Source organism: Sturnus vulgaris, chromosome 2, assembly GCF_052056855.1.
Source record: "Sturnus vulgaris isolate bStuVul1 chromosome 2, bStuVul1.hap1, whole genome shotgun sequence".
Lineage (NCBI taxonomy): Eukaryota > Metazoa > Chordata > Aves > Passeriformes > Sturnidae > Sturnus > Sturnus vulgaris.
In genome coordinates this window covers 10,844,711-10,870,696 of record NC_142244.1, presented here as the reverse complement: position 1 = coordinate 10,870,696, position 25,986 = coordinate 10,844,711, and the positions used below count along the sequence as shown (strand labels likewise).

General features: G+C 37.9%; 1 protein-coding gene across 2 annotated transcripts in view; it reads left to right on the top strand.

The window, feature by feature from the left end:
- Nucleotides 1-25,986, top strand: part of USP25 (ubiquitin specific peptidase 25) — an 88,945-nt gene that overhangs the window by 14,466 nt on the left and 48,493 nt on the right. For both annotated transcript variants that reach the window (XM_014872979.2, XM_088157797.1), the window contains exons 2-5: nt 6,424-6,501; nt 7,606-7,750; nt 16,690-16,813; nt 22,692-22,854. In XM_014872979.2, coding sequence (XP_014728465.1) covers nt 6,424-6,501; nt 7,606-7,750; nt 16,690-16,813; nt 22,692-22,854 — 510 coding nt within the window. The remainder of the gene's footprint in view (nt 1-6,423; nt 6,502-7,605; nt 7,751-16,689; nt 16,814-22,691; nt 22,855-25,986) is intronic.

Here is a 25,986-nt window from a genome sequence, read left to right as displayed (position 1 = left end):
GGTTACATAAAGCTATGACTAAGTAGAATCCTTAATTTTTGAGAGAGGAGCATACACACTTAAGTAGGCACTCAAGTCTTTTTCCCCTTTAAGTTTTAGTTGGGCTAGGCTGTGGTTGGCTGAAAGTTCCTGCTGTACACTGTGTCCTTTTGCTCCTTGAAGTAAGTTTTTGCTCTCAGTCCAGTTGCACTTTGTACAAGCTGCTGCTGTAATTGTCAGATTTTGGCAGCCTGTGCAGAGCAGTCCCAGACTGAAAATCTGCTGTCTTTGTACGTGTCCTTTGCTCTCCACAGGTGATTTTTGTCTGAACCAAAGCTGAGGTGCATTTTGCTTTAGAGTGTGTGTAAAAATATATCTCTACCTACTTTCTTCGAGGATACAATGTCATGTAAGAGGTTTCTCTTTTCATACCTGAACAAAAGGAAGCCCAGTTAGCAGATGCTGGGCAAGGGAGCCTGATTTTGTTGTACTTTAAGGAACACATTAGAGCTGGTGCAGAGATTTAACTTGGCCTTTGCACTAGCAAAATAGTGCTTTAAAAATATAGTGGTACATATAGCCACTTTCTAATTTATATATTTTATAAATACATTTATTCTGCACATACATGGAGAAAAACCTTGAGGACAGAGCTGGGAAAAGCAAAGCCTTCTGGAACTGACTGCACATTTTCCCTATGTTTCAACTCAATATTTTCATGGAAGGAGGTAGTTTTTGTTTGCCTACTTGGAACTTGACCAACAGCATATTTAGAAAATGGTTAATGTCTCTGTGTTGCTGCAAGCTGTAATGTACAGCAGTGTCTGTGGGCCTTTTAACTATTCCTGGGAGATATGATTAATGTGGCAGAAAATGATATTCACAGTAGTAATTGAGGGTCTTTAGTATGCTTGTCCTTTGTATGTTAAACTGTTTCTGTTTGGTTGTTTGTAGCAGAAACTTAAAGCCTGTTTATAGAGGATTACATTCGTCTAAGCTCTCAGTGCTCTTCTCATTACAGCAGCATCATATGAGAAAACCAGCTTATTAGCTACTTGTCTGCAAGCAATGCCATTAGCAGGTCCTCTGCAGCTCAGGCTTCATTTGAATTGTCTTTTAATATAAAATATTTGTGCAATGTCATTTGATTTTTTTCCTCCTATAGATAGGTCTTAGAAATCAATGTTGCACTTGCCAGTAAAGAAAGTGAGATTTGTGTGGAGGGCCTGAGTCAAGATGCCATTCCCAGCATTTGCATTTTCCTCTTTCTTTTTGTCTCTAATAAAAGTATTCATCCCTCAGGAATCAGAATCATGGCCTGGGTCGGAAGGCGCCTTAGAGATCATCCGGTTCCAGCCTCCCTGCCAGGGGCAGCAACACCTTACACTAGACCAGGGTGTGCAGAGCCCCATCCAGCAGCCTGGCCTTGAACCCTTCTGGGGATGGGGCACCCACAACCTCCCAGGGCAATCTGTTCTAGTGCCTCGTCACCCTCATAGTAAAGAATTTTTTCTTGATATACAATCTACATGTACTCTGTCAGTTTGAAACCATTGCCCCTTGTCTTGTAACTCCAGGCCCTTGTAAATAATCTCTGTTTTTCTTGTAGGCTCCTGTCATGAGGTGGAAAGCTGCAAGTCACCCCTAAGCCATCTCTGTTCGAGGCTGAACAATCTCAATTCTCTCAGCCTTTCCCCACAGGAGAAGTGTTCCATACTTCTAATCAGCTTGGTGCCCCTTTCATTATGGTGCACTTTCATTATGTAGTATTGAAATGTGAGCTGTGTAGTGAGGCCATAGATCCTGTTTTCTCCTGCTAATGGTTGGATCATCTCATTCATTCCTGAACATACAACTTTTATCTGTGCTTGGAAATGGAAAAGGGTTGTTTTATCTTCTGAGTTTTTAAATGCTTGTGTTGCGAATGCAAATATTTGGATGTTGCCATGAATAAAGCTGAAGTGTACATGTGCTTCTTCAGAAGCTACAGAGAGGACAAAATAAACAGATCAAAAGATGTCTAATTTTACCCCCAAATTATCTTCACTGTAATACAGTATTAGTCAGTTTATGAGATTTTCCTTGTTTAAAAAAAAGCATTTGTGTAATTTAGCTTTTCGCTTTGATAGTAGGAAGTTATCAGAGTTTACAGTACTATTGTGGAACTAATTTGGGCACAGTATCTCCTAAAGCTGATAGTAGTGCAGATCCTTTTCTGCTTCACTAGTGCTGGCACAGCCACTGAATGTGCTATTGTGTGAGGTTATAAACCAGATAATCTTAATTGGGCATTTCCTGAGAACAAGGGAGGGATGGCTGAAAAAGGAGAGACTTGGAAATAAGGGCATGCATTCCTAATACACAAATTCGGCTTCCATCCAGGAAAATGGGAGAATTTCCTGTTAGTTAAAATCTTCCAAGAGCTGAAAGCCTGAAGATACATAGTGCATACCTCAGGGAGCCAGAGGAAAGGGAAAGGTTGGGAATAGCTTGTGCATGAAAGCCCCAGGAAGTGATATGGTGGGACTGAGAGGTGTGAACAGCTGGATCCCAGGACAGCCATAGGATCAGTGAACCATCTCCTTTGTGTGGCCAAGGACTTGGGGTACCCTGCAGGAGCTGTGCCAGCACGGTCTGGTGTCAGAGATCAGGTCCTGGGGGCTTTTTAGAGTTGAGTCAAATGCTGTTCAGGCTCTGTGGAGAATGGGTGTTGTGTGACATGTGTGCTCATATGTGCTAATACTGCAGATATTCCTGGAGCCTTGCCTCACTAAAGTGGGGGATCTCTGCTAGAGAAAAACATACAGACCCAGTCATGTAAATTTGAGGATGGCAAACAGAAGTGGGTACAGGCATGTTGGAAAGAATGGAGGATCAGGTTTGTTGTCTCCATTTGAAAAGAGAGGCTGCTTAATAAACTGAATTGAAGTACAGTGAGTTATAATTCAAAATTTACTGAGATAAGGTTGGAAAAAATAGAGAATCAGGAAAGAGCTGCGTTGAAAAAATATGGCACTTTTTAATGTTAGAACTTGTTGTGATCTGAAACTTCCCTCACTGACCTAATTTCATGAGCATGCATTGGTACTTCAGACACTTGTCTGCTGCCTTCTTCATTTTTTATCATTGTTTTAGCATAGAGTGAACTCTTTTGGGTATTTTTGGTTATAGTCTGAGAGTGAATTATTATTATAATTGTTTAATATATCTATGTGTTTTTAGACTTTTTTGGTGTATATGCTGCAGTCACTTCAGCTTGTTAACCCAAGCTTCTTGAGCTTTTAGGGTAAATGAAATCAGAATGAGCATTAATAGAGTAAGGAGGGTGGTTTGTTTCATATGTAGAAGTCTGTCTGTTATATGTATTTCTTATTATATTTCTTATCATACAGAAGAGACTTAATTGTTTGGCAGTTGCACTAGAAATTGATCTCCAAGCTTCAGTCATGGGTAATAGCAACATAAGTTTCCTGTATGCCACAGTAACCAGATCTAAAGAAATATTATGCAAAATAAAATTAGCCATTTTGACTTTGCAAAGTAGTACAGATGCACAAAAGTCACATCAGGAATTAAGTAATATAAGCTGAATATGGTTGCAATTGTTTCATTAGTGTCTTAAGTGAAAAAAAAAAGAAAATTGAATCTCATTCTCTGATAGTGAATGAGGAGAGGGTTTGATAGTTGCCTGCTCTGTCACTTGTAATGGAAAGAAATCTAATTACTTGTGTTAATACAGTTTCATGGGTGATAACATACTGTCATTATAACAGTGAAGGAGGATAATGAAAAGTTGAACATCTAGTTGCAGAAAAGGTCAGTGCACAGTAAAGATGATGGATGCAGTTACATCAGATTTGTGAGGATGAGGGCAGATGGTGAATTTGTGGAAGAGAAGGCCACCAGTCAGAGTTTTTAGCTGCCCTGTGCAGTTTTGCAATTGTTTCTTAACATCTGGTAGTCTATTAGCAAGTATTAAAAGAACATGTTGATCAGGTGGAAATAATTTCAATTACACTCTTCTAGAAAGGGAATGTATCCATTCTTTTAACTTCTGTGTGATTTAAAAAAATCAATTAGAAATTAGCATCAACTTGTCCACATTTAGCTGAAGAAACAGTAATGTCTAGACCAGACACATGCCCTAAAGCTCCATTTAAGGTGTTCAGGAGAACTGCTAATTTTCTTCTTAATTCCTGTCACTTCTAACAATGGTGCTTATGGATTCCCCATGTTGTTCTTTTAATTACGAGTTAGATATTCTGGAGCTGAATACCTTAACCTAAAAAAAAGTATACTTAGATACTTAAAGCATGTCTTGATGAGAAAGGAGCATCTCTGGGTGCAGTTCTGATCTGTTAAATGTGTATGTCCATGGGAAGGGGGCCTTGAAACACAGCTTTTACATTGGAGCATTGAAATGTGGATAGAAACTACAGATGTCTAAGTTTATAAGTCACAGCTGTGCTCATAAATTAACAGCCAATATTTTGAACTGCTAAGAGATTGTTTGTTGGTAAACTGTGTCCTCTGTCTTTTCTCAGTCTCTGTGAACGATGAATATCCTCCAATCAGCCTTTTCAAGTGTTGTATATATTGTGGAAGATAAAGAAATCTGTTATAACTTGTTGTTATAATAATTCATAATGAAACTATTTTCTGTTTCGTTCACCATCATATTGATGGCAAAAATATAAATCTGCTTTATTGCCATGCCCTTGAATTGCTGCTGCCAGTTTTAATGCTGTTGTAATTATTTTTCCTGAATACTCTATTTCAATTCTTTGATTCTTGCCAGACTTAGGGGCAGGAAAGCAACTTTATAGGCGAAACAAGTTGTGGCTTTGTACAGTGCTATGAAATGCACAGAGTAAACAAATGAGGGGATGAGGGATCAGCATAGAGTGGGAGTTTGTTTTCCTGCATCACTTCAATTTGCTTGTGCCAACAGAAAGGTTTTTAAAAGGAAAAGAAAAAAGAAAGAAGTAAATTGGATTGTTAGCAGTGTCTCTTAGGATCATAAATGAAGGGAAGATTGTGTATGTAATTCATAAACATCCTGAACTATATGCCTTCTATTTCAATTTATTAGGGCATGAAGTAGTGCCTGCCAGGTTAATTTTTCACTGGGGAATTCAGCATTCATGCAGATCTTAATTTCTTCCTCTATACAAAGCAGTGATGAGGGAAGAATAAGGGTATTTGAATATTTGATTCCTGATAATTCAGTTTAAAGATAAGTATTTCAGAAGTAGCTGCAAGACAATTACAGCTGCTATTTTAAAATGAATTTGTAGAGTAGCAGGAGAATGTTTATTTGTTCCCAATAGGAAATATGCTTTTTGTCATGCAAACAAAACCCTGTACTTTACAAAAATTTTCTTTCATGGATGAAATTACTGTTTTGAGTTCAGGATGTGGTGGGCAAAGAATAAAAAAGAAAAACCATTTGCAAATGTTTTTTCTCCATTTCCCATCTGCCAAAGGAACAATTGAATTTGTTAGTATGGAACAATGGTCAGTGCTCTGTGTTTTCATGGTTTTAATGGTTAAGATGCTTTTAATGGTTAACAGGAGTTCAAGGATTGTTCCAGCTTAGTGTCTGATTTTTGCTTCTGTGATGGGATAGCTGAGCATGAGCAGAGTGAATCATCTGTTGGCTCTAAACAGGAGTGGGACCAGATTTTTATTTAAATAAAACAAAACCAAGCCTCAGCATTCTTATGGAGTGAATATTTAAGAGACCTAGAACCTCTTCTTTTTCTAATTCCAAATGTTGCTTTAAACTCAGTCATGGGTGCTGACTTAAGTGATTTGGGAGAGTTGGATTCAACTGGTCTAGGAAGGCAGTTTGGATGGATTCCTAAAGTTCTGTTTCAGTACCAAGAAACTTGTTTTGTTTGGAACTTCAGAGTATTTCTCTTAAAGCACCTCAGTGATCAGCAAAGTTGAATTTCCTGGTTTTGTGGTTGGAATGACTAGGAATTATTTCTATTAGGGAAATAATGGGGTTGAGAATAACAGAGAGTTAAAGAAGTTGGTTTTGGTGGGAGTTCAGTCAGCTATTTCCACTACTGCCTTTGGAGACCAAAGCTGCGGTGTCTTATTTGTTTAGAAGGGCCAATTGTGGCTTTATATAGGCTTCTTAAACTCATGTTGCATAAGCTTACCCATTTTTTTTGTTTAAAAAAATCCAAAGCCAAGCAAACCCACCAAAATGCAAAATCATTACATTTGGGAATTAAAAGTGCCCAAATTGCAGAAACTAAGACAGTCTTGAGTAATGAAGATTGTATCTTGAGTAATGAAGATTGTACCCCTTTGTGGTGCATAAACCTCATATGGAGATGCCTTTAGTGTTTGTGGAGGAGTGTAGTCTGTTAAGAGTTAGTTTTGCTGTTACTTGGCTCTAATCTTATTTCGATGATGTGTTTTTACTTTTAGCACCAGCAAACATTTTTAAATCAGCTGAGGGAGATCACTGGTATCAATGATATCCAGGTACTACAACAAGCACTGAAGGTAAGATAACTAACTTGTAGCTGAATGCATCTTAATTGCCTGTGTAAGCCATAAATCCCACCCTTTTTTACTCCTGTCCTTCTCTTACTTCCCTTCTTCCCTTTCCTTCCATTTTCCCTTCCCAGCTTGAATTTATTTCAGGGAGAAAGAAAAGCTAATAATGATGGCTTTTTCACTTTAGAAAGAATCTTGTTCTGTTTTGGTACTGACAGAAAAATGAATCAAGTGTTTAAAAATGAATAGACAGGAATGTTATAACTTGCCTTTAACCTTTGTATGAATTGTTTTGGGATACATTGGTGCTGCTACAGATGGTCAGCTCCTGAGGAAACAAGTGGTGTTTTTTTGTCAAGGTGTGGCTATTTCCTATCATGCACAGGCCTTGCTCACTGTGCAGAATGAAGAACTCTGCTTGAATTTGCCAGCCTTTGCTAACTTGGTTATTGTTTCAATGTTTCTTCAACCATTGTAATTTATTTCACAGCACAGAAGAGTTCTTCGATGCAAGGAGAAAATGGTAGATCTCTCTAGATTCTGTTTTCATGTACATAAATGTATATAAAATTTTTAAACATTCTTTGTCTGCCTTAAGCAGATTTTTTTTGCCATTTATGCATGGTAAATGAGGATTTAGTAATTTAAATCAAAAATATCTATTTACACAAAAATAGGTAATTGTTGTTAGCATAAGTCATGTGCACAACTGCTTTTCAAAAGCCAGGATCTCTGCCTTTAAAAACGAAACTATATTTTCAGAAGAATTCATCTGACTCCTGTTGAAGTCTGACTCCAGTGAATGTGTTGGTTATGTTTGTTGAGAGGTTGACCTATGCTACAAGATTTTTTTTTTTCTTTCCTGAAATAAGTGAAACTTCACCAAAACAATCTTTTTCTAAGATGTTGTTTCTTTTGTTTTGGTTAAAAATAGTGAAATATTCAGAATATATCAAGTTTGCAAACTTTCTTTTCGAGTCAGTAGTTTAACTGACAGTACAGTGGCTATTGTTTTGAAGTTGCTAATCATATCCTTTGCTTTTAAGGAAAAGTAAAGAAAGGATGAGGGGACTCTCAATTCTTGTTTTTGTTTTTTTTTTATGCTTAAAGGACAGCAATGGTAATCTGGAGTTGGCTGTGGCTTTTCTCACTGCAAAGAATGCCAAGGTTCCACAGCTAGAGGAGGCGACTTACTACCAAACAGCCCTTCCTGGGAATGACAGATACATCAGCGTGGGCAGCCAGGCAGACACCAGTAGGTATTTTTTATTTTCATCCGTTTAGTTAAAAGGCATGGGAAATAAAACCTTGCCTGTGACATAACTGCAGATAATTCTTACTTATCAATTCTTAGATTATTATGTGTTCTCTCTTTTCTTATTTCAGTAGGGTTTTTTATTGTTGTTTTTTTTGTTTAAATTTGAGCAACCTTTAGACATTACCTTTACCTGTATGTATGGTACTCACCAAAGGCTGAATAACTGGGCTTTCCATGTTTTATTTTCCTTTTAGCCTCCCCCCCCCCCCCCCCCCCCCATATTGCAGGTTTTATTTTGGGGTCATGCCGTAAATAATTTAAGGCAAAAGCTGGGCACTCCTCTGTCAAAACAAAACTGGAGAACAGTCTCTCATTGTTTGTCTTAATATGCTAAAGCTTAATATTCGTAAAAGCAGCTTCTCCCTGACAGGAAAGGGGGAAATGGGAGGTTAAGTGTCAATTTTGTACTAAAGGAGTAGGTATTTTATATGTGAAATTAGCATGAAAGATACCTGATTTTAAACAATTTCATTTATTTGATACAGGAGGTCCCACAACTTGCATTTCTCTAAGTCTTGCAGGTTCTAATCCTCTGCGTCCATGTATAGCTATTTTTATGGGGAGAAAAAAATAAATGTGTTCTGCAAATATATATAGGAAATAACATAGAAGTAAAAGTCCAAGAAAGTTTTGCAGTTGGATTGATAGCTGTAAAATCAGAGTTTCTTGATGCTATAGTTACTTTACACCATTCACGATGCAAATGAAGACTATTTCAATTATATATCAGTTCTTTGCCATATATGTAGCACATCTAAGTATATTTTATTAAACAAGTAGAATTGTTTAGTGCCTCCTGCAGTAGGATTTTTTCCCCCTTTGTTTTGCTCATGATGGCTTCAATGTAAAGAAATTTAGTTAGATCTCCTTATCAATTGTACAATTATTTTTGTTTGTAGAATCTTCACATGAACTTTTTAAACTTTTTTTAATAAAGAGATTAGTTTATTCTCAACATGTCTGATCTGAAAACTGCATTTAAATCCTTGGTATTATTAGCAGCCCTGAATAAAGTGTCCAGAGTGCATTATAGGTAGTTGTGTTATCCATGTACTAAGTTGTGGTGGATGGCTTGGGTTTTTTTGTGTGTTCTTTCTTTTCACTCCTTTGGAAAGAAAACACACACAACCTTCCTCGTATGTTTAATTTTCAGTATCAGAAAATTGCCTTTGAGGAAATGAAGGCTTTTAAGAACAAACTCACCACTGTGTATTAGTTTCTAGTACTGACAACCTACTATGGCAGTGGAATAGTAAGCTGGATTCTCTTGGAGTCTATGTTTAATTAGATTTAATAGCAATCCCATTAATAGTATTTAGTTTTGCTGTCACTTTCTGTGCTTTACAACCTTACTGAAGAAATAAGGTGACAAGAGGTATGAATCAAACCTGCAAGAGCCCACATAACCCATGGCAGATAGCCAAACTGAAAAGAATAGGTCTTGAGCTGTACATTCCAAGGTGAATTTCAGGATTCTCTTCTCTTTTCTGGAGGACTAAAGGCAGATTCCTTACAGTTATACAGCATGACAAGTCAAGAAACACCAAGTGCTGTGGGAAAAGTTTTTTTTGTTTGTTTGTTTGTTTTTTTCTTAAGCATCTTTAGTGCCTGGTCAGGTCCTCACTGGCAGCAAAGATGAGAAGCCTTGGCCAGTCTTTGCTGTTTTAGTTAGACTGAAAACACGTTGAGATAATGGCATCTTTGTGAACTTTTCATCATATTGGAGGACTTACAAGGCAAGAACTGAACACCTACAGCAGAACAAAAGCCTAAACCACTGGGATCATGAAGCCGCCCTAGGTTCCTGCAGAGATCTGGTGAATGCTTCTGGAGTAAACCTACACTTCCCTTTTAATGTGCTTGCCTGTAATTATTTGGATTCTAGATTTAAAAAATGCAGAGTGCCAAAAAGGCCAAGTCTCAGGGCCCTCTGTTACTAAACACTGACATATAAGGGAGTGTGAAAGAGCAGTGAGGAGAGAATGGAAGATGGCTTTGTCCATCAGCACTCTCTTCTGCAAAAGAACACTTATTAGCAGTTCTCAGGCTATGCTGAGTTGCTGACAGGATCTTGTCTCTCAAATTGACTCCCTTTATTATCCCACATAGGTATAATTATATGAATTAGTTATTACTCACCCTTACTGTTCCTTACTGCTTAACTAGGTCTGTGTGTTTGGAACTTGAGATGTTAAGTCACCGAGCTTTGTGGTCCTGCCAAGTATCCAAACTGGGAATGAGAGTCACAGATAAATACCAGAGCTGTCTTTCATGCCACAGAAAACCTCTAGCCATTTACAAAAGCTGTTGAATGTATTCTTGCATAAAGATATATCAGATGTGTTCTGTGAGCTTGACTGACTACATTACTTTGACATGGTTACTTAGTTAAAGGGTAAAATGAAAATGTTAATGTGTACCATAACAGCCAGAACTGTGCACTGGCTCTTCCAAAAGTGACAGTGGTCATAAGTGGTTTGAGAGTTCCATCCTGGATGGTAGGAGGTATAAGGAAATCTGGTTTGTCTTAGTACCAAATGCAACGTTTCAGCAGCTGCAAAAAAAGAATAAGTTTTCATTAAATGTACTCCATCTGTTAAATAAAGACTGACTTGCACAATCAGTGTTACTCATGATGCTTGCCTTTTTGTCTGTTCAAAATGGTATGTGCAAAAACCTGCAAATGTAGTATTTTCACACCAACAGTGATGCAAGCTTAATCTGATCCTTTTGCAAAGATGGTTTTAACATTTTGACTTTTTTTTTTTTTCCTTCTTGCACTCTGTGAGGAGAAAGTGCTTAAGCTTTAGGCTTGGAATGTACAGATGCACACCTTTTAGTCTAAGGTAATTTTAACATTCTACTTGGTAGAGGACGTCCTAGGCATTATACTTAAAGAAAAACAAGAGAAGTTTAGTAGTACTTCCAAAAATTTTAACTTTATTTCATTCTCTACAAATCTTTTTATCCCCATTTGAAGTAATTTTGTGTATTTTCATCTATGTCTGTGCAACAGAACTGTTGGATTGCTAAGAATGTATTAATTTTCTTCTTATTATTGAAGGAACTTGAAGAACCTGGGGTTAAAGTAAGGAACAGAATGAAGATATGTGTTTTGGAAATTGTGCTATGTTCCAATGAAACAGCTGTCAGGACAAATTCCTTCTCTTCTTTTGAAAACTCAGTTATAACCTTTTTCATTAAAACTCAATTATTAGTGTTCACAATTGCACATTCCATAGCCAAAACAAAAGATTTCAAGCCCTTTTATAAGGGCATAATACAATATAACTACGAAATGCCACACACAGCAATTGGAGGATTGTCGACTTCACAGCTTCTGACTTTTTATATCTTCCTGTTCTTACTTTGAGCCTTTGCATGTGTTTGAAAAGTCACTCAGCCCTTTCCCGTGAGGTAGAGCTTAGATTCAGTGGTACCTGAATCCTTCTGAAGTGGTGTTTATAAAACATTTCTTAGCGTTCCATTCTAGACACTCTGGAAAGTTTATTGTGTAATTTCTTTTGGAGCTTCACTGTCCCTACTTTTACATTCCCAGTGTCTTGCCTAAATCCCTTTTGCTTCAGGTTAAGTCCTTTACTCCTTGTGTGCTCCCTATGGAAATTATAGTACACTTCATTCCTTTTATCTCAGATGAAATGCTGTGTGCTCAAAGACAGTATATCAGGACTTCTCTCAGATCTAAATGGAACAGCCTAAATTCCTCTCAAGTATTTGGATGCATTTCCTATTACCTATTGTCTTTTTTTTTCCTTCCCATCTAGGCCTTCTTTAGTATGCTTTTTTTCGGAGCTGTGGCACTCGAAACAATAATGAAGACATCAGCTTAGTTCTTAAGAAAAATAGGTGAATCTATAAATACCCACATAGTACTCTGCCAGAAGTGTAACACTTCCTATTTTCTTCAGTGCTGTGATGATGTGAATTGCAGATTGAACATGAGTCGGCTGTAGCTCCTGGATCCTTCTTGGCACAAGTCCTAGTCAGTCCTCATTCTCTAGCTGTTCATTTATTGTTTCTGTGAGTAGAATTTGAGAGTGGCTTCTTCTGTCACCTTGCCTAACTCAGCCATCGCTATGTGTCTTCATCACATTTCCTTCTTTTTCAAGGATTATCCATGTCATCTCCATCCAGGTTCCTGAGACTTCTGCCAGCCTAGAATGTCAAAATTCCTGCTTCAGTATGTCCAGAGTCTTGTACCTCGAGCTCCTCTTTTCATCTTACGGATTCACTTGTTGCTTTTTGGCATAATTGCCTCTCTTCTTCCCCATCAGTGTGAGAGTTGTTGCTTTAATGTGTTACAATTGTAGGATGTTGTAAATACAGCTGAGACGAGGAAGCTGTGGGATAGTGGTGGCCATTATTTACAAGCTCCTGCACCAGTACTGCAGTTTGAGTTGACTGAATTGCTGCAGGGGTGCTGGGTGCTCTCCTCCATCCTGTTTTAACCAAAATGGGCATATACAGCCACCTAAATTCCTTTAAATCTTCATGTTAGAAGCCTGAGACCACTGTCAATTTAACATCACAAAATAGGTGGCAGTATGTAGGATCTTAATTAGCTCTGCTTGAAATAAATAATCCAGATGTAGTCTCAACTCCATTTAAAATTTTTTGTATTGTTGTGCCGTTGAAATTGGAATGGAGCTGCTGGATTTTCATACTTTGCACTACTCTGTTGAGCCCATCAAGGCTGCCCCTTCATTTTTTTCTCTCCTTATTCCAGTTGCTGCATCACTGTAGGTGTTTATTGCCTGTCCCTGAGTTCAATTGCTACTTCTGATCTGTCCCTCACGCTGAGTTTCCCAGCCTACTTAAGTTTGAAGTTCCCACTCTCTGCCTCCTCCTCATATAAGTACCAAGTCAACAACACAGTAATTATTTTAATGACCTAGGCAATAACCAAATAAGAACCATTTATTTAAGTGATGATAGAAACTTCCTAAGTAAACAGATTAATAAGGTTTTTTTTTAAAAAGGAATATTTACGTAGATAGATGTAGTGTGTGCATTTATTATACATACACTAGTATATTTGTCCCAAATTTCAATACATAACTTAAAATTGCTTTATACAATTGCAAACAATGTCAAACTCTCTGACTCTTATTTATCAGAGTGACACATATTATATCATCATAATGTTGTAAACCAAGAATACATTTCTTAGTAAAACAGATGATTAATTATGAATGATAATTTTTGTTGAATAAAAATACATGCTCTTGGCAAGACTATATTGATGAGAAGTTTCTTTGCTCATGGAGAATTTTTTCATAAGCAAACTTTATTTACTAGTCATGGCCTGGTTAAGAATGTTTGCATTTTCTAAGGCTATTTAACATTAAAGTAATAAGTACCTTTATGAGGATGAGCCAGTGAGAACTGAAGTGTTCTGTGGGCTAAATGAGAGGAGCATTACAAAACTGGTATGTGTAAATTAAAGTCAGGTAATTAAATTTGGACAAGTGGTATTATTATTACACCTTTATGAAATACATCCTTCAGCCTATCACAGAAAAGACTTCTGTGTCTGATAAAAAACTTTGAGTAAAAGTAATCTTCAAACTCATACTTAAAACAGAGAAATCTGTTGATCAGATAGGAAACTTCAGCAGCTCAGTTTCATGAATGAGCTTTATGCTATTATGCTAATAGCTGTAACATTAACATCCCCAGGCAAGAATTTATAAAACGTGAAGATATTTTAAAACTAAAACGAGAAAAAAGAAAACAACATGAATGTCATCTATTATATGCACACTTGTATAATGTATGGCCTTCTGCCAGGAATGCAAAATGTGGAGACAGCGTAATATATATAAAATATATATATTTACTTTTGACTTTTTAGGGCGAAGAGTTTAGTCTCAGACTTACCCTTCTTTTATAACTTCTATTGAAGTCTTCTTTATCATCTTATTTAGGATTCAAGTTGTGAGGTGTTGCAGCTTAATGAATTACTGTGTCAGCTATAAATACATTAGCTTAAATGTCAAAACCATTTTTATTTTACCTTTGCTATGAACTAAAAGCTTGTGTGAAGTAGGTTACCATGGGTGAGATGATATTTATAAATTTATTTTTTCAACATAAATTATGCTAGGTCAACCCTCTGTGACATGAATCAATTGCACCACTCACAGGTAGTAGTGATACCTGTGTGTCTTCACTCTATTCTCTTTTTTTCATGTAGAGCAGGAGCAATGTATGAATAGAACATTTCTGAAGAGAATCCTATGGTATCTGCTCCAAAACCCTTGCCTGCCAAAACAAACTCTTTTGGCTCATTGTTAATTTTAGTATTAAAAACCCAAATCTACTGTTTGCTTTTGGAAAGTGAATGGAAGTAAAAATATGGGGTTTTAATATTAAAATTATGTAATTGCTCGTAATATGAATGGTAGTGAACTTCTAAACACATAAGGTGGTAGTATAGACTGATAAAAATTAGAGAGCTAGGGAGTCACAAAGAAATTGAGTATTTTGATGGAAGCGTGAGTTGGAGTTGATCCAGACAGATTTTTGTATAATGGGGGAGGTTTTGTTAAATACATCATTTTTACCTACACTATGAGTTCTTTTCTAGAAAATAGTCCCCATATAAAGAAGCTAACTTCTTCATCTAGCTTTCTTTATTATCATAAAAATGTCATCACTCTTACCTGACTAGAGACTCGCTCAAGGAACATTCCTCTCTCTAAGGGAGTGACCAGAGCAATCCCATACTTGTCCATCAGCATATGTGGCTGCTGGCTTGTGACCACTGTTCCTACTTTGATAAATACAGCTTGGCTCCAGGGAAGATGAGGTGCTGTGTGGCTACTTGTGAATCTGCAGAAAATACAGCACAAGCAGCACATTTTAGAGCATAATAGGTAGTATGTGTGTGTGGTGAGGGGATCCTCTCATTTCTGTCAACCTCTCTGATCTCCTTCTGCTGTCAGGCTGTAGGACAGAGCCAAGTTTGCATGTCACCCAGGCTGAAATTACTTTTTCACCCAAATGATGTTCTAAGCATGGTAGCATATTTATCAAAGCTTCTCAGCTTCTGCAGGTGATGGTTGTAATTGCTTTAATACATCTGAAGGAGAATTTCAGGCATCTGACTTGAAGTACCCTTCTGTTATGCTGGAAGATCTGAGCTGACTGTAGAAGGCCTAAGAATAAAATTAGGAAGTGCTGCTTTTATAGCAATAGTTTTTCCATACTTCTAGGTCATGACAGATTGCCCAGTGTATTCTGCAGGTAAGAGTCCTCCCTTTAAAGGCCCACTAAATAGAATAGAAGTTTGACCATTATTTGGATAAAACAGAGCCGAGTTTAAAACTAGGTTTTGAAGATGCTGATGTTAACAGAAAAGTTTCTTTACAACTTCTTTCTGGTTTCAGCTTTCTGCAAGGACAAATCATCTCATTTTCTGTTCATTCATGACTATGGTAATGATTTTTGTATACTAAGTGTAGTGTTTCGTTCTGATCCACTGAGAAACGTCCCAAAAAAGAAAGCCTAGGGGAAGCTACAGTCTCAACAGTGGGCTAGCCCATGAAAAGAAGAGAGTCAGAATGTAGACATACAAGCTCTTTGGAGTAATTGGGTTGGCCTGTGGAAGGAGAAATGCTGACAAGCCTCTTGTCTATCTTTGTGAGCAATTGCCAGTTTCAAATCTATATCTTTTTCTCCCAGAGCCTTTCAGCTTCTAGTGGCCAAACCCCAGGCTGGAGACAAGTTCCTTTCATAACTCTTTGGGTAAACTTTGCCTTGGAAGAGGAAGACTCAAACCAGCCAATGCTACATGTGCCTGTCTGTCTGATATTGCACGCAAAAGTCCCTTTTGCACTTTTGCTTTCTGTCTGTCTCACTTGGAAAATGAGGCTTCTGACCCTTGAAATGGTGATAACCAGTGACCTTGACTTTTTTGAAGGTCTTGTGCAGCTGATGGACATTCCTGTAGGCTCTAGCTGCTCTAGAAGCTTGGCTGTGCCTGATGGGGACATGATTTGTGTTGTGGTGTGTAGTAGGATCCCACCTGAATTGGGAGCAGGGGTGTTGTTGCTGCCTTCAGGAAATAAGGAAGTTTTGGGGGATGTCAGTCTTTGATCCTTTGTTTAAGAAGAGTGGGTAAAGAAGGCAGAAACAAAGCTGTTTTCAGTCAGTAATCCATCCAGTATTCCCTGATTATCCAACTATGGATCCTCATTTTGTTTCCAGTATTTGTTTTCTACATGTTGAGGTGCGATACTTTCAGTACATGAAATCGAATTTAAATATGTTCAGAAAAGGAATGCACAAACAGGATAGAAAATAATTAGGTTGAATAAGGACCTCTCCTTCTTGTTATGAAACTGTGTGAAAGTGTTTGGCTCACCAGGGTACAGAAATACTTCTAGAATTTGGGGCTGCGTTGGGAAAACTTCATTGCATGTTCCTTCATGAGGAGGAAAAATCGACTATGCTCAATTAAGGTATCATTTTTAAGTAAGGTCCTCTTCATCATGTGTTCCTTGTAGCAACTGATCTCAGTAACTGAAGTAATGCATTTAAGTGTATTGCTTTAAGAAGGCTTTCAGAAAACGTGTATTCCTAAACTTGTTCCATAGCTTTGTGACACTTAAGAACATTAGGAGCAAGGAGAAATACAGCCCATCATATTAGAAGTGAGCTGCTGAGGTTTTTATCTGGCTTGGAGGCAGAAGGGAGCTGTTAACAGGGTTAGTGGTTGGAAAAGTGTAGGGCACAGGAGGGATGGACTGGAATGGTGCTCAGCAATCCACATGGGCTCTCTCCTCTACAGTAAGACTTACCTTTCATTCTGTTTCACTTTTAATTTTGAGAAAGATAGTTTTGCTTTTCAGATGTGATTGATCTCACTGGAGATGATAAAGATGATCTTCAGAGGGCAATTGCCTTGAGTTTGGAGGAATCAAACAGGGCATTCAGGGAGACTGGAATAACAGATGAGGAACAAGCCATTAGCAGGTAAACAACCAACCTTATATAAAGCAGAAATTAAATTTAAGAGTTGGAGATTGGCCTGTATTGCTTTTTTAAACTTTTAACAAATAATAACTTGTTTACTTTTACTTGTGCTACTGATATGCCTGGCTTCAGGATGCTGCTTTAATGTATTGTATGTTCTACACTGGAAAATAGTCTATTATGTGTGGACTAGGATTTAATAGTATGTTTCATATTTCTGTATTTCTTTAAATATGGAGGAAGTGGATGGAGATAGAGAATGTGTGGTCATATTTAAATAGGACCTAAACCCAGAAGTTTCTTTTCTGTACCAGGTAAAAAAGCAACAAAACTAAAATATAATGAAGGAGCTAATAAATACTTTTCCTGTTTTTTGCAGTGTTCATTTTACAATAACATTTTCTTCCCTCTGTGCTACGGCTGAGATTGAGGAAGTGGGTATTAATATTATGACTTGAGGATACTAAGAGCAGCAGCTCCATTTTAGCAGATGAAGAATGTTATTAACCTATTTAACAAATAAGATTTATAGGCTTTAAGTGAAGTTCTGGATTTAAAGTTTTATAAATTTAACTCTCTCAGTTTGGATGTGATAAGAGTCTTTGAGCTAACTTTTGATAAGATTTTATGATAACTTTTTGTACAGGGTATGTGTTTTTGGTAATATTGATAAAATTTGAAATATTTGGGATTTGAACTAAGCCTGGATATAGGGTTCTATGGGACGGATGTTATTTCTTTTTTTCCATCTGTAGCTGGCCTTGGGAGGAATGTTGAGTTTTTTATTTGTGGCTGACCTTGTTCTAAGAAAAACAGGCAATGATTTGATCCTTGATAGGTGGTAAAGTATTACCTCCTTATAAAAGACCAATTTTATAAAATATAATTTAGATGGGGGAAATGAACCACAATAATTCTTTTTCTCAGTTCATTGTGTTTGACAGTCTAAATGACTTAGAAAATTCCATTTCTGAGAATATGGATATTTTATTGCTTTATTTGTATTACTTTATCAACAATAATTTTCTTTCTGCTTTTATAAATAAAATAAATATGTTAATTGTGAGACTAAACATGCCCTTCTCCCCCCCCATTTGTGAAAAAAGTAGTCTTGTTATATGAATTGAAGATAACATTTGAGGAGGGAAGGGTAGGATGAAAAGGATTTATATTCTCTTTAACAACTGGAAGACACATTTAAGGGGTTGTTTTTTCTAAAACCTCAGTATGTGCATGTTTATAAGAGGATGGTGGCAGTTCTGTCCAGTTTTTTTTTTTCAGAAGGTCAACTCTTACATGTTCCTTTTTGAAAGGCAGAATTGTCGTAATTACAGAGTTGTGATTTAGGCAGGCACTCAGAAAGATGGACTTATTTCGGGAGGTGGAAAATTTTCTCCCTGTTTATCTTTACCCAAAGCTTGACTACTTCTGCTGAGCTCAATTCTTGGGAGATTTAGGATTTTTGCTGTAGACTTTTCACTTTTGAAACTGAAAACCTCTCTTTGGTCCCTTCTGCTTAGTCCATAACTTAGTATATAAATACTTTCTATTTAAATTACAGTTATCTCTTTCTGGCTGCAGAAAATAACAAAGGATGCCTTTTTTCTGTATGTACAAAGGCATCTACAAAATCTGTTTGGTTATTTGTAGAGAAATGTTGATCTTAAGAAATAGAGACTTGCATGTAATGGCAAAATTGTATACAGTAACATGTGCAGTGACAAATGAAGAGCTTGTTACAGGTCATATCCCCCTTGGTGCACTGCACTACATTTTCTGTGCTTGCTGGAGGGTTCTTTGGAACATTTGTTGCACAAATTCATTTTACAAAGCCATAAAAAATATTCACTGGAAGATCCATAGTATTTCATGACACAAGCAAGGGAATGGGACTTTGCTTGTGAATGGAGGCAGAGAAGAATGAGGATCGTGAAGGTTTTGGCATCACTGGGACATTGGATCAACTCAGTAATGTAGCAAGAAGCACCCTGAGCTGATGGCAAATTATGTCAGCATTGAACAAATATAGAAAGTTCAGAATTCTTGATCCGAACTGCTCAATCAGTTTCCTTAAGGACAGAACTTCAGACTGGTTTTATTAAAAAAAAAACAAACAAAACAAAAAAAACCACCCCACTTTGTAGTTAACAACCCACAGAAGAATGTTGGCACTCCAATAGAAAGTGCAGGATCTGTGCAGAACTTCTCAAAACAAAATGTAGAACACTGTAGTTGTAAACAAGTCAAGCTACAGTCATTTACTTTTGATTGTCTAGATAAAACAAAAAGCAGAAATCAAATAGGAGGTCAGTAATAAGCAAATTTAAACTGTGGAAATGTTTCATTTTTAAAAACACATGCCATGTGCATATTTAAATAGTTTTTGCTGTGGCAGATATTTTTTTCAAAGGTATTCATAGTGGTTTGGAACCTAATTTGTGCATATTTTGTTAGTTTCCAAGGGAGAATTAATGGAATTTCTTGACTTGTGTAATTAATGTTGTAATGCACGTAGAATTTGTCTTCCTGAATGTAATTGCTTTAAAATACCTAATGAGGACAGATGTGATTGCTGTGTAGGTGTTGAGAGGAGTGCATCTGAAATGTCTAAGTGTCCAAGCTGAATGTCTTGTACGTGGCACTTCTAAAGTCTTTTCCTGTTTCCTCTCTAAGTCTCCTAGAGAAATGTGCATGATCAGTGTATTTCCTATTGTGAAGAAGTTTCTCCTGTTTATATTACTTTTCCTGGATTGAAGGAGTCTGAAGCTGGCCAAATAGGGCTTCACTAGGGCAGCCAGTGGGATACTACTGGAAGGAGAAATCAACTGGCCTGTGTTGTGCCTGTGGTACTGCCCATATAAAAATTAGTCCATGCTATCAGTGCATAAAGGATGTGCACAGCCCCTGGGCTTTTTTAAAATCAGCATCATTGAAACTGCTGGGGACTCAGCACTGTGGTTAAGCATTGTGTTTGTAGATCCAAGATGAGGTTGTGGAATGTAGAGCCAGAGATATATTCCTGGATATCCGGCTGGAAGATCAGCACAGTACAAATACCTTCTCATGCTCTTTTAACTGAATAACCTGACAGAATGGGCTTTTCTGCAGCATGTTGTGTGGGCTTCCTTAGAGTGGTTTGACTGAACCTTTGTGCTGTGGGTTTGCCTTGCCTGGGCATTTTTGCTTTGTCTGATGAGCCCCCTGCAGTTCTGCAAAGCTGCTTGGCAGTGCCTAGCTTGTTCCAAAGAAATAAAACACTACTTTCAAGTCTAATGCCAGGCCTGGCACTAACTAACCTGTGCTACAGCACTTCCCTCCAAACAGAATTCCAGCCCTTGGGGCTGTAGGTCCCAGGAGAATGCCAAACCCTGCACGTAGCTAGCTGATGGAGCTGATGGCTCTGTGCTGGAGACTGTGTTGTTGTCCCCAAGGGTCACCAAGTGGGGCTTCAGCTCTGTCATCAAAATTGCTAAATCCTTGTAATAACTCTCTGGAAGGATGCTCGTTTTGTCAAGCAATGAAAGATTCTTGAGCCGGGTGATGTCCCAGATTTGTGACTTTATGAATGTAAGACAGTGAGCATTTTATGAAATCCTCACTCTGCTAGTAAATACATTTATTTATGTCGCTTTCAAGCTGTTCATTAGGTTCCTATTTACTGTGCTCACTACACTTTATTTCACTTTTCATTTTTGATTTAACTGCATCATGGCTGTCATGTCTGAAAATTAATTCAGCACATAGAATGTGCAGTTACTGCATGTGCTTTCTGAGGACAGATAATGTTATAAGTAGAATTAAGGAAAAAATACCATGATGCCTTCAGAAGCAAATACTTTACAGAGAAATACATTTCAGGTCAAACTAGAGATGAGTAAATCCCTTACCTGCTAAAGAAACAAATTCAAATATAAGAAAGAAATTTTAGTAGGTAATTAAACTGATGAATGGTAGTACTCACGGGGTCAGGGAACTGTTTCAGTTTGAGAGTATTTATTTTTCTGAACTTGAATCTTAAAATACCTTGAAATATTCTTGAACTTCTGGAGGAAACAAAAAAAAAGTTTAATTGTTTACCTGAGGCACAAGTCGTGTGAAGTAGGTATTGTAGTCCTGTTACATTAAGGTCCCTTCAATTTAGTTTAAACAAGATTTTAAGCAATTCTACCTGCATGACAAATTATTTGAACTATGTATGACATTTTAAAATTGATTTTTAATGTCCCCATTGACCAACTTTTGTTCTCAAAGCAGCGATACACAGGTCATCTAACACTTTTGAAGGACTGTGTTGATGTAAAGGGAAATGAATTTGACTGTTTCTTTGCATTTTGGGGTTTTCTTAGTGGAAAAGACTCAGAACAGTCAGGGTCAGGTTGCATCCCTATGCAGTGTTTGAAGAAACCCTTAGTGGATTATATGCCTGTCCTTTCAGTGCTGTTTATAAGGTGGTGTAAAAAACTAAATCGATTAATCCTTTGCAAATTACCAGAGTTAGGTTCTTCCTGAGAGAGATACAAAAGTGATATTTGTATCAAATAGTCTCTTAAATTTAGAATGCTTCTCTTTTACTTTATTTTTTCTGAAATAAGCATCAATGACAAATTAGTATATTTCCCAGACCAGTTATCTGCAGTAAATTCATATAATGCTTTATAGTTCTTGGTAAGATCGCTTTTCTTTTTTTTGACAGGAACATAGCTTGAATTAAAGATGTAGGTAGGAAACTGAGAGATTATAGGGAGAGGGGCTGTCCGTTTCTATGTTTTTTCTAAGATGTTCAAACTTTGTTTAGGAGCTCCCTTTACAGCCAACCTAAACCTGCCTTTCTTTGGTGATTAGTGAGTCTAGAACTGAGAGGAGGCAACTCTTCATGCTGCTCAGACTGCTTAGATACTTCTGATGCAGCTTATGAAATCCTGTGCTTGGTATTGGAGAGCAGCTCAGCCTTTTCTCTGAGAGTTGGATTGGATGGCTGGGGACAGTGACTACTGTGTCAGCAGTGCACACACCAGATTCTTGGCTTATGAGTTAGAGTCACTGTTATATGACCTCAATGCATCCATCTCTATCTTTATATTTAGAATACACCTACCACAAATTACTTAAAAGGTGTATTTTGTCACCAGGCTAAGCATACCTGCTGATACAGAAATAATGTATCGAGTGAAGCTTGAGTTGGAGAGCTTCACACCCATCAAATCTTACTGTCATGTGAAATATGGACATTCAGCATAAATCACATAGGAACAGTTTCCAGCAAAGAAAGTGGTCATTGAAGCATACAATTAAAGTGTTGGGTGGTATTTGAAAAATTGCAGGGAGATGTCTTTCTATGGCTCATAAAATAATTACTTGCCATGTAAAGTGATTAACACAGTTGCATGAGTTGCAAAAATGGAAACTAAGAAAATTGCTTTTGTTTTTGAAAGTTGCCTACCTAGGTTTGGCTTCCTGTCAGTAAATGAAAGATTGGTGACTTTGTGCTTTGCTTAGCAATAAAAGCATTTGAGGATGAAAGCACTGTACTATTAGTGCTGCCTAAAATTTCTCCAACCTGTTTGAATCTGGTTCTTAAATAAATGATGACTTGTAGACATGGCTCTTGTATCTAGGGCTCTAACAGGAGATTCATGCACTCACCAATACCATTTTCCAAAGGGTAATGGAATTGCTGTAGCATAGCTAAAAGTAAAACAGAATTTTTGAAGACATGTTATTGCATATATTGCTCAGCAATAATAAGTGAATGATGTCATTATGATGTTTGTATTGCTACTGGAATTTATTTTACTAGTTGGTGTTTTTTTTTTCTTTTGTTTTTTTTCTGGGGTTTTTGGGTTTTTCTCACATTTTTCTCTCCCTTCTGTTCCTGAAGAGTTCTAGAAGCCAGTATTGCAGAAAATAAAGCGAGTTTAAAGAGGACGCATCCAGAGGTATGGAGTGACTCTCCAAACCCTTACGATCGAAAGCGGCAAGACAACTGCCCAGTAGGATTAAAGAATGTTGGCAACACGTGCTGGTTTAGTGCTGTCATTCAGGTAAGCACTCTTCAGTCAACTGTGTGCATTCTTCACTGTATCTATATATCTTCACTGGGAGGTGAGTCAGCTCATTTTAAGTGCATAATTTAAAATAATCTCTTTGCCTGGGAAGGTTAGGCCACTGCATGAGATGTTTTTACACATTATTTATTGCATCTCTTAATATGTCTATCGGTAAGTCAGATTGAAGTGTAGAAAAGACTGGTAACATATCTAAGTGAAGCTTCAAAATGTTTCTTATTAAGAAGTTGTTGAAGACAAGGAGTTGACTCTCTGAAGATGATCCTGGGCTTATGCAGCTCATGCTGACATCAGTGACAATTGTGGATGCCTAAAAACATGGGAAACTGGGTAACAGATGAGGAACTAATTTTTTTTTAATACTAAAAGAAGCACATGGAAATGACTGAAAGGGGGTGGCTGACAATGGAGATACCTCCAGTCATGGAGTCCTTACTTGAATAGCTACGGCTGGGTAAAGTAAAAGGAGGAGTAATTGATAAAGAAGGAAACTTCAGAAGAATGGAGGGGAGGTCTGATATGGATGCAATTGCAACTGGTTTTGGTTGTTTTATGTAATACAATCAATATGTGTGCTTTTCTTTTAAAGATAGGGTGAGTAGGGAAATGAGAACAGATATGACAACTTGCCTAGTGAAAGCCAATGTGCTAATATCAATAATTGATGTACATAAACTTTATGAATCCGTCTTTTAGGAGATGTCTGTTTCTGTAAATTATCTGTAGATCTACTGAAAAGCATTTTAACCTACAGAAAACTGAGAATGAAATTGGAATACAACAATGGGAAATTTATTTTTAGTCTACTAGAAACAAATGTTGTAGTCTACAAGAAACAAATGTATTGTAACTTTTCATAGTCTGAGATTTTGAGAGAAAGAAAATAAAATATTTAATACCCATTTTTAACAAATTATTCAGGCTGAAGCACTTCAGATAAACTAATACTGTTACTTTCCTACTGACTATTGAAAGATGGCTGTTGTACTTCAGGCTGAGTCCATTTAGATCAGTGCTCTGCCCAGCAATTTCCACACATGGATGCTTTCAGGGGAGTACAAACAGTATGCATGATACTGCTCTGGGAAAACACTCCTGAGCCTCCCACTACTTTTATCTAGGAAGGGTTTTTTTAATCCTCTGCAGTTTATGTAGTTGGTAAACCTTCCTTGTATGTTGTCTTCCTTGATCCTTGCAAACTTCTTGCATCTATAAGGTGTGCTTGTCCTTTGGGTGTGCTTCCTATTGCATAAAGAGCTGCCATGGTTTTGTGTAGGTTTTTGAACCAGCTCCCACTGTCTTTCTCTAGTAGTCTCCATGTCTCCTGGTGGACCAGGCAGCAGTTGATTGCCATTACAGTTCTGTGGGTTGCTTTCCTACTCTCTTTCAACACCTCAGTGGTCTCTTTTTTTCCAGGCTGTATGCTCAATTACCACCTGTAGAATGTGTTCTAAACTCTGATCCACTTGTTGCTGTTCTCCAGATCCTTTCTAGCTCTAGTAGCACTTTCATTGGGGATGAGGAAGGCTCCTAAGATGTGAGTGTGCTGTGAATTGGGGTGGTATGAGGGAGAGATACAGGCTCCTCAGGAAAGATGAGTAGGGATGACAAGGAGAGGCACTCCCTTCCTCCAGAAGGAGTAGCTCAAATGTTTGTGGTTCTTGCATGGGGCAAGGTGGCAGTTTAAGGTGAGAGTCTGTGGATCAGGATCAGAGGAGGGGCTGGTAGAAGTGCCAGCACAATTAGTCTGCTACAGACTACCCTCCTCAGGGTGAGAACGTGCACACAGCCTTCTTGAAAGGGAAGGGAGTCTCTGCATTACAGTCTGTGTTTCGTTCCCATGGGAAACTTTAATAAACATCCTGACCCTTGCTGGGTCCAACACAGCAGGACACAAGCAAACCAGATTTCCGGAGGGTATGAGGAGCAGCTTCTTGGTACGAGCAGTGATAGGCCAACTAGGGGTGATGCACAGCTGAATCTGCTGTTCCCCAAAAATGGGAGAATTGAAGGTGGAGTAATATGGGTACTCTTGACTGCAGCAACTACGAAATAGTAGAGTGCAAGATGCTGATGAGAGCAAGAAAGAAATAACAGGACCCAGACCCAGTATTCAGGAGAACAGACTTTGTCTTCTAGAAGTTGGTATCTGGGGTTCCACAAGTGGCAGCTTGGAAGGACAGAGATGCTTAGGAAGGTTAACAGCATTCCCTGATTGCCAGAAGGCTCCGTTCTGCTCTCAGGGAGCTCATAGCTAAGTTTCAAGCAGGCAGTGTACAGGATCTGGAAGCAGAGATGGGCTGCTGAGGAGACTGGAAATGAAGGAATGGTATTAGTAAAGTGAAAGCTGACCTGATGTCTCAAAGGTTGTCTAGGCTAAGAAGCAAAGGTTTTGATGTAATACTGATTGTAAAGAGCTAAGCAAGGAGAACGTTGCTGAATAGAGCAGATGAGGTACTCAGTGCCTTGCTTTGCCTCAGTCTTTACCAGTGAGATCTCCAAGATCACTGTGCATAGTTGAGGGAACTCTGAACAGGGGTTAAGGGTTTGAGTGAGAGATTACTTGGGGAAACTTGACCCATACAAGTACACAGGACCCACTGAAGTGGGTCCAGTGGTGATGAGAGACAGTGGGAAGAAGTCTTAGCAAGGCAACTCTCTCTCATTTTTGCAAAGTCATGGAGAATAAAAGAGGCTTCTGATGTACTTGAGCCAGGTTTTTTAGAGCAGTGCATAATGGGAGGATGAGAGGCAATAGGAGTCATTGAGATAAGGAAGATAAAGCCTGGTTATAAAGAAGCATTTTTTTCCCATAAAGACAGGCAGACTGTGGAGGTTGCCCAAAGAGGCTGTGCAGGGTTTGTCAAACCTTGGAAAGTTTTAAGATGCCTGAAAAAAAAACCCTGAGTAGCCTGGTCTGATCTCATAGGTCAATAATGTGAATAATGCTTGTTAGTTTGGTAGCCATCATCTTCTATAAATTCCAGTGTTGCTTTCCACTATGTACCTCACTGTACACATAGTTTTGAATTTAGCTTTCTCCTTACATAGATACTCAGTCTCATATGATGTTTCTGCCAGTTCATGTTTCCAACTCTTGTTTCGACT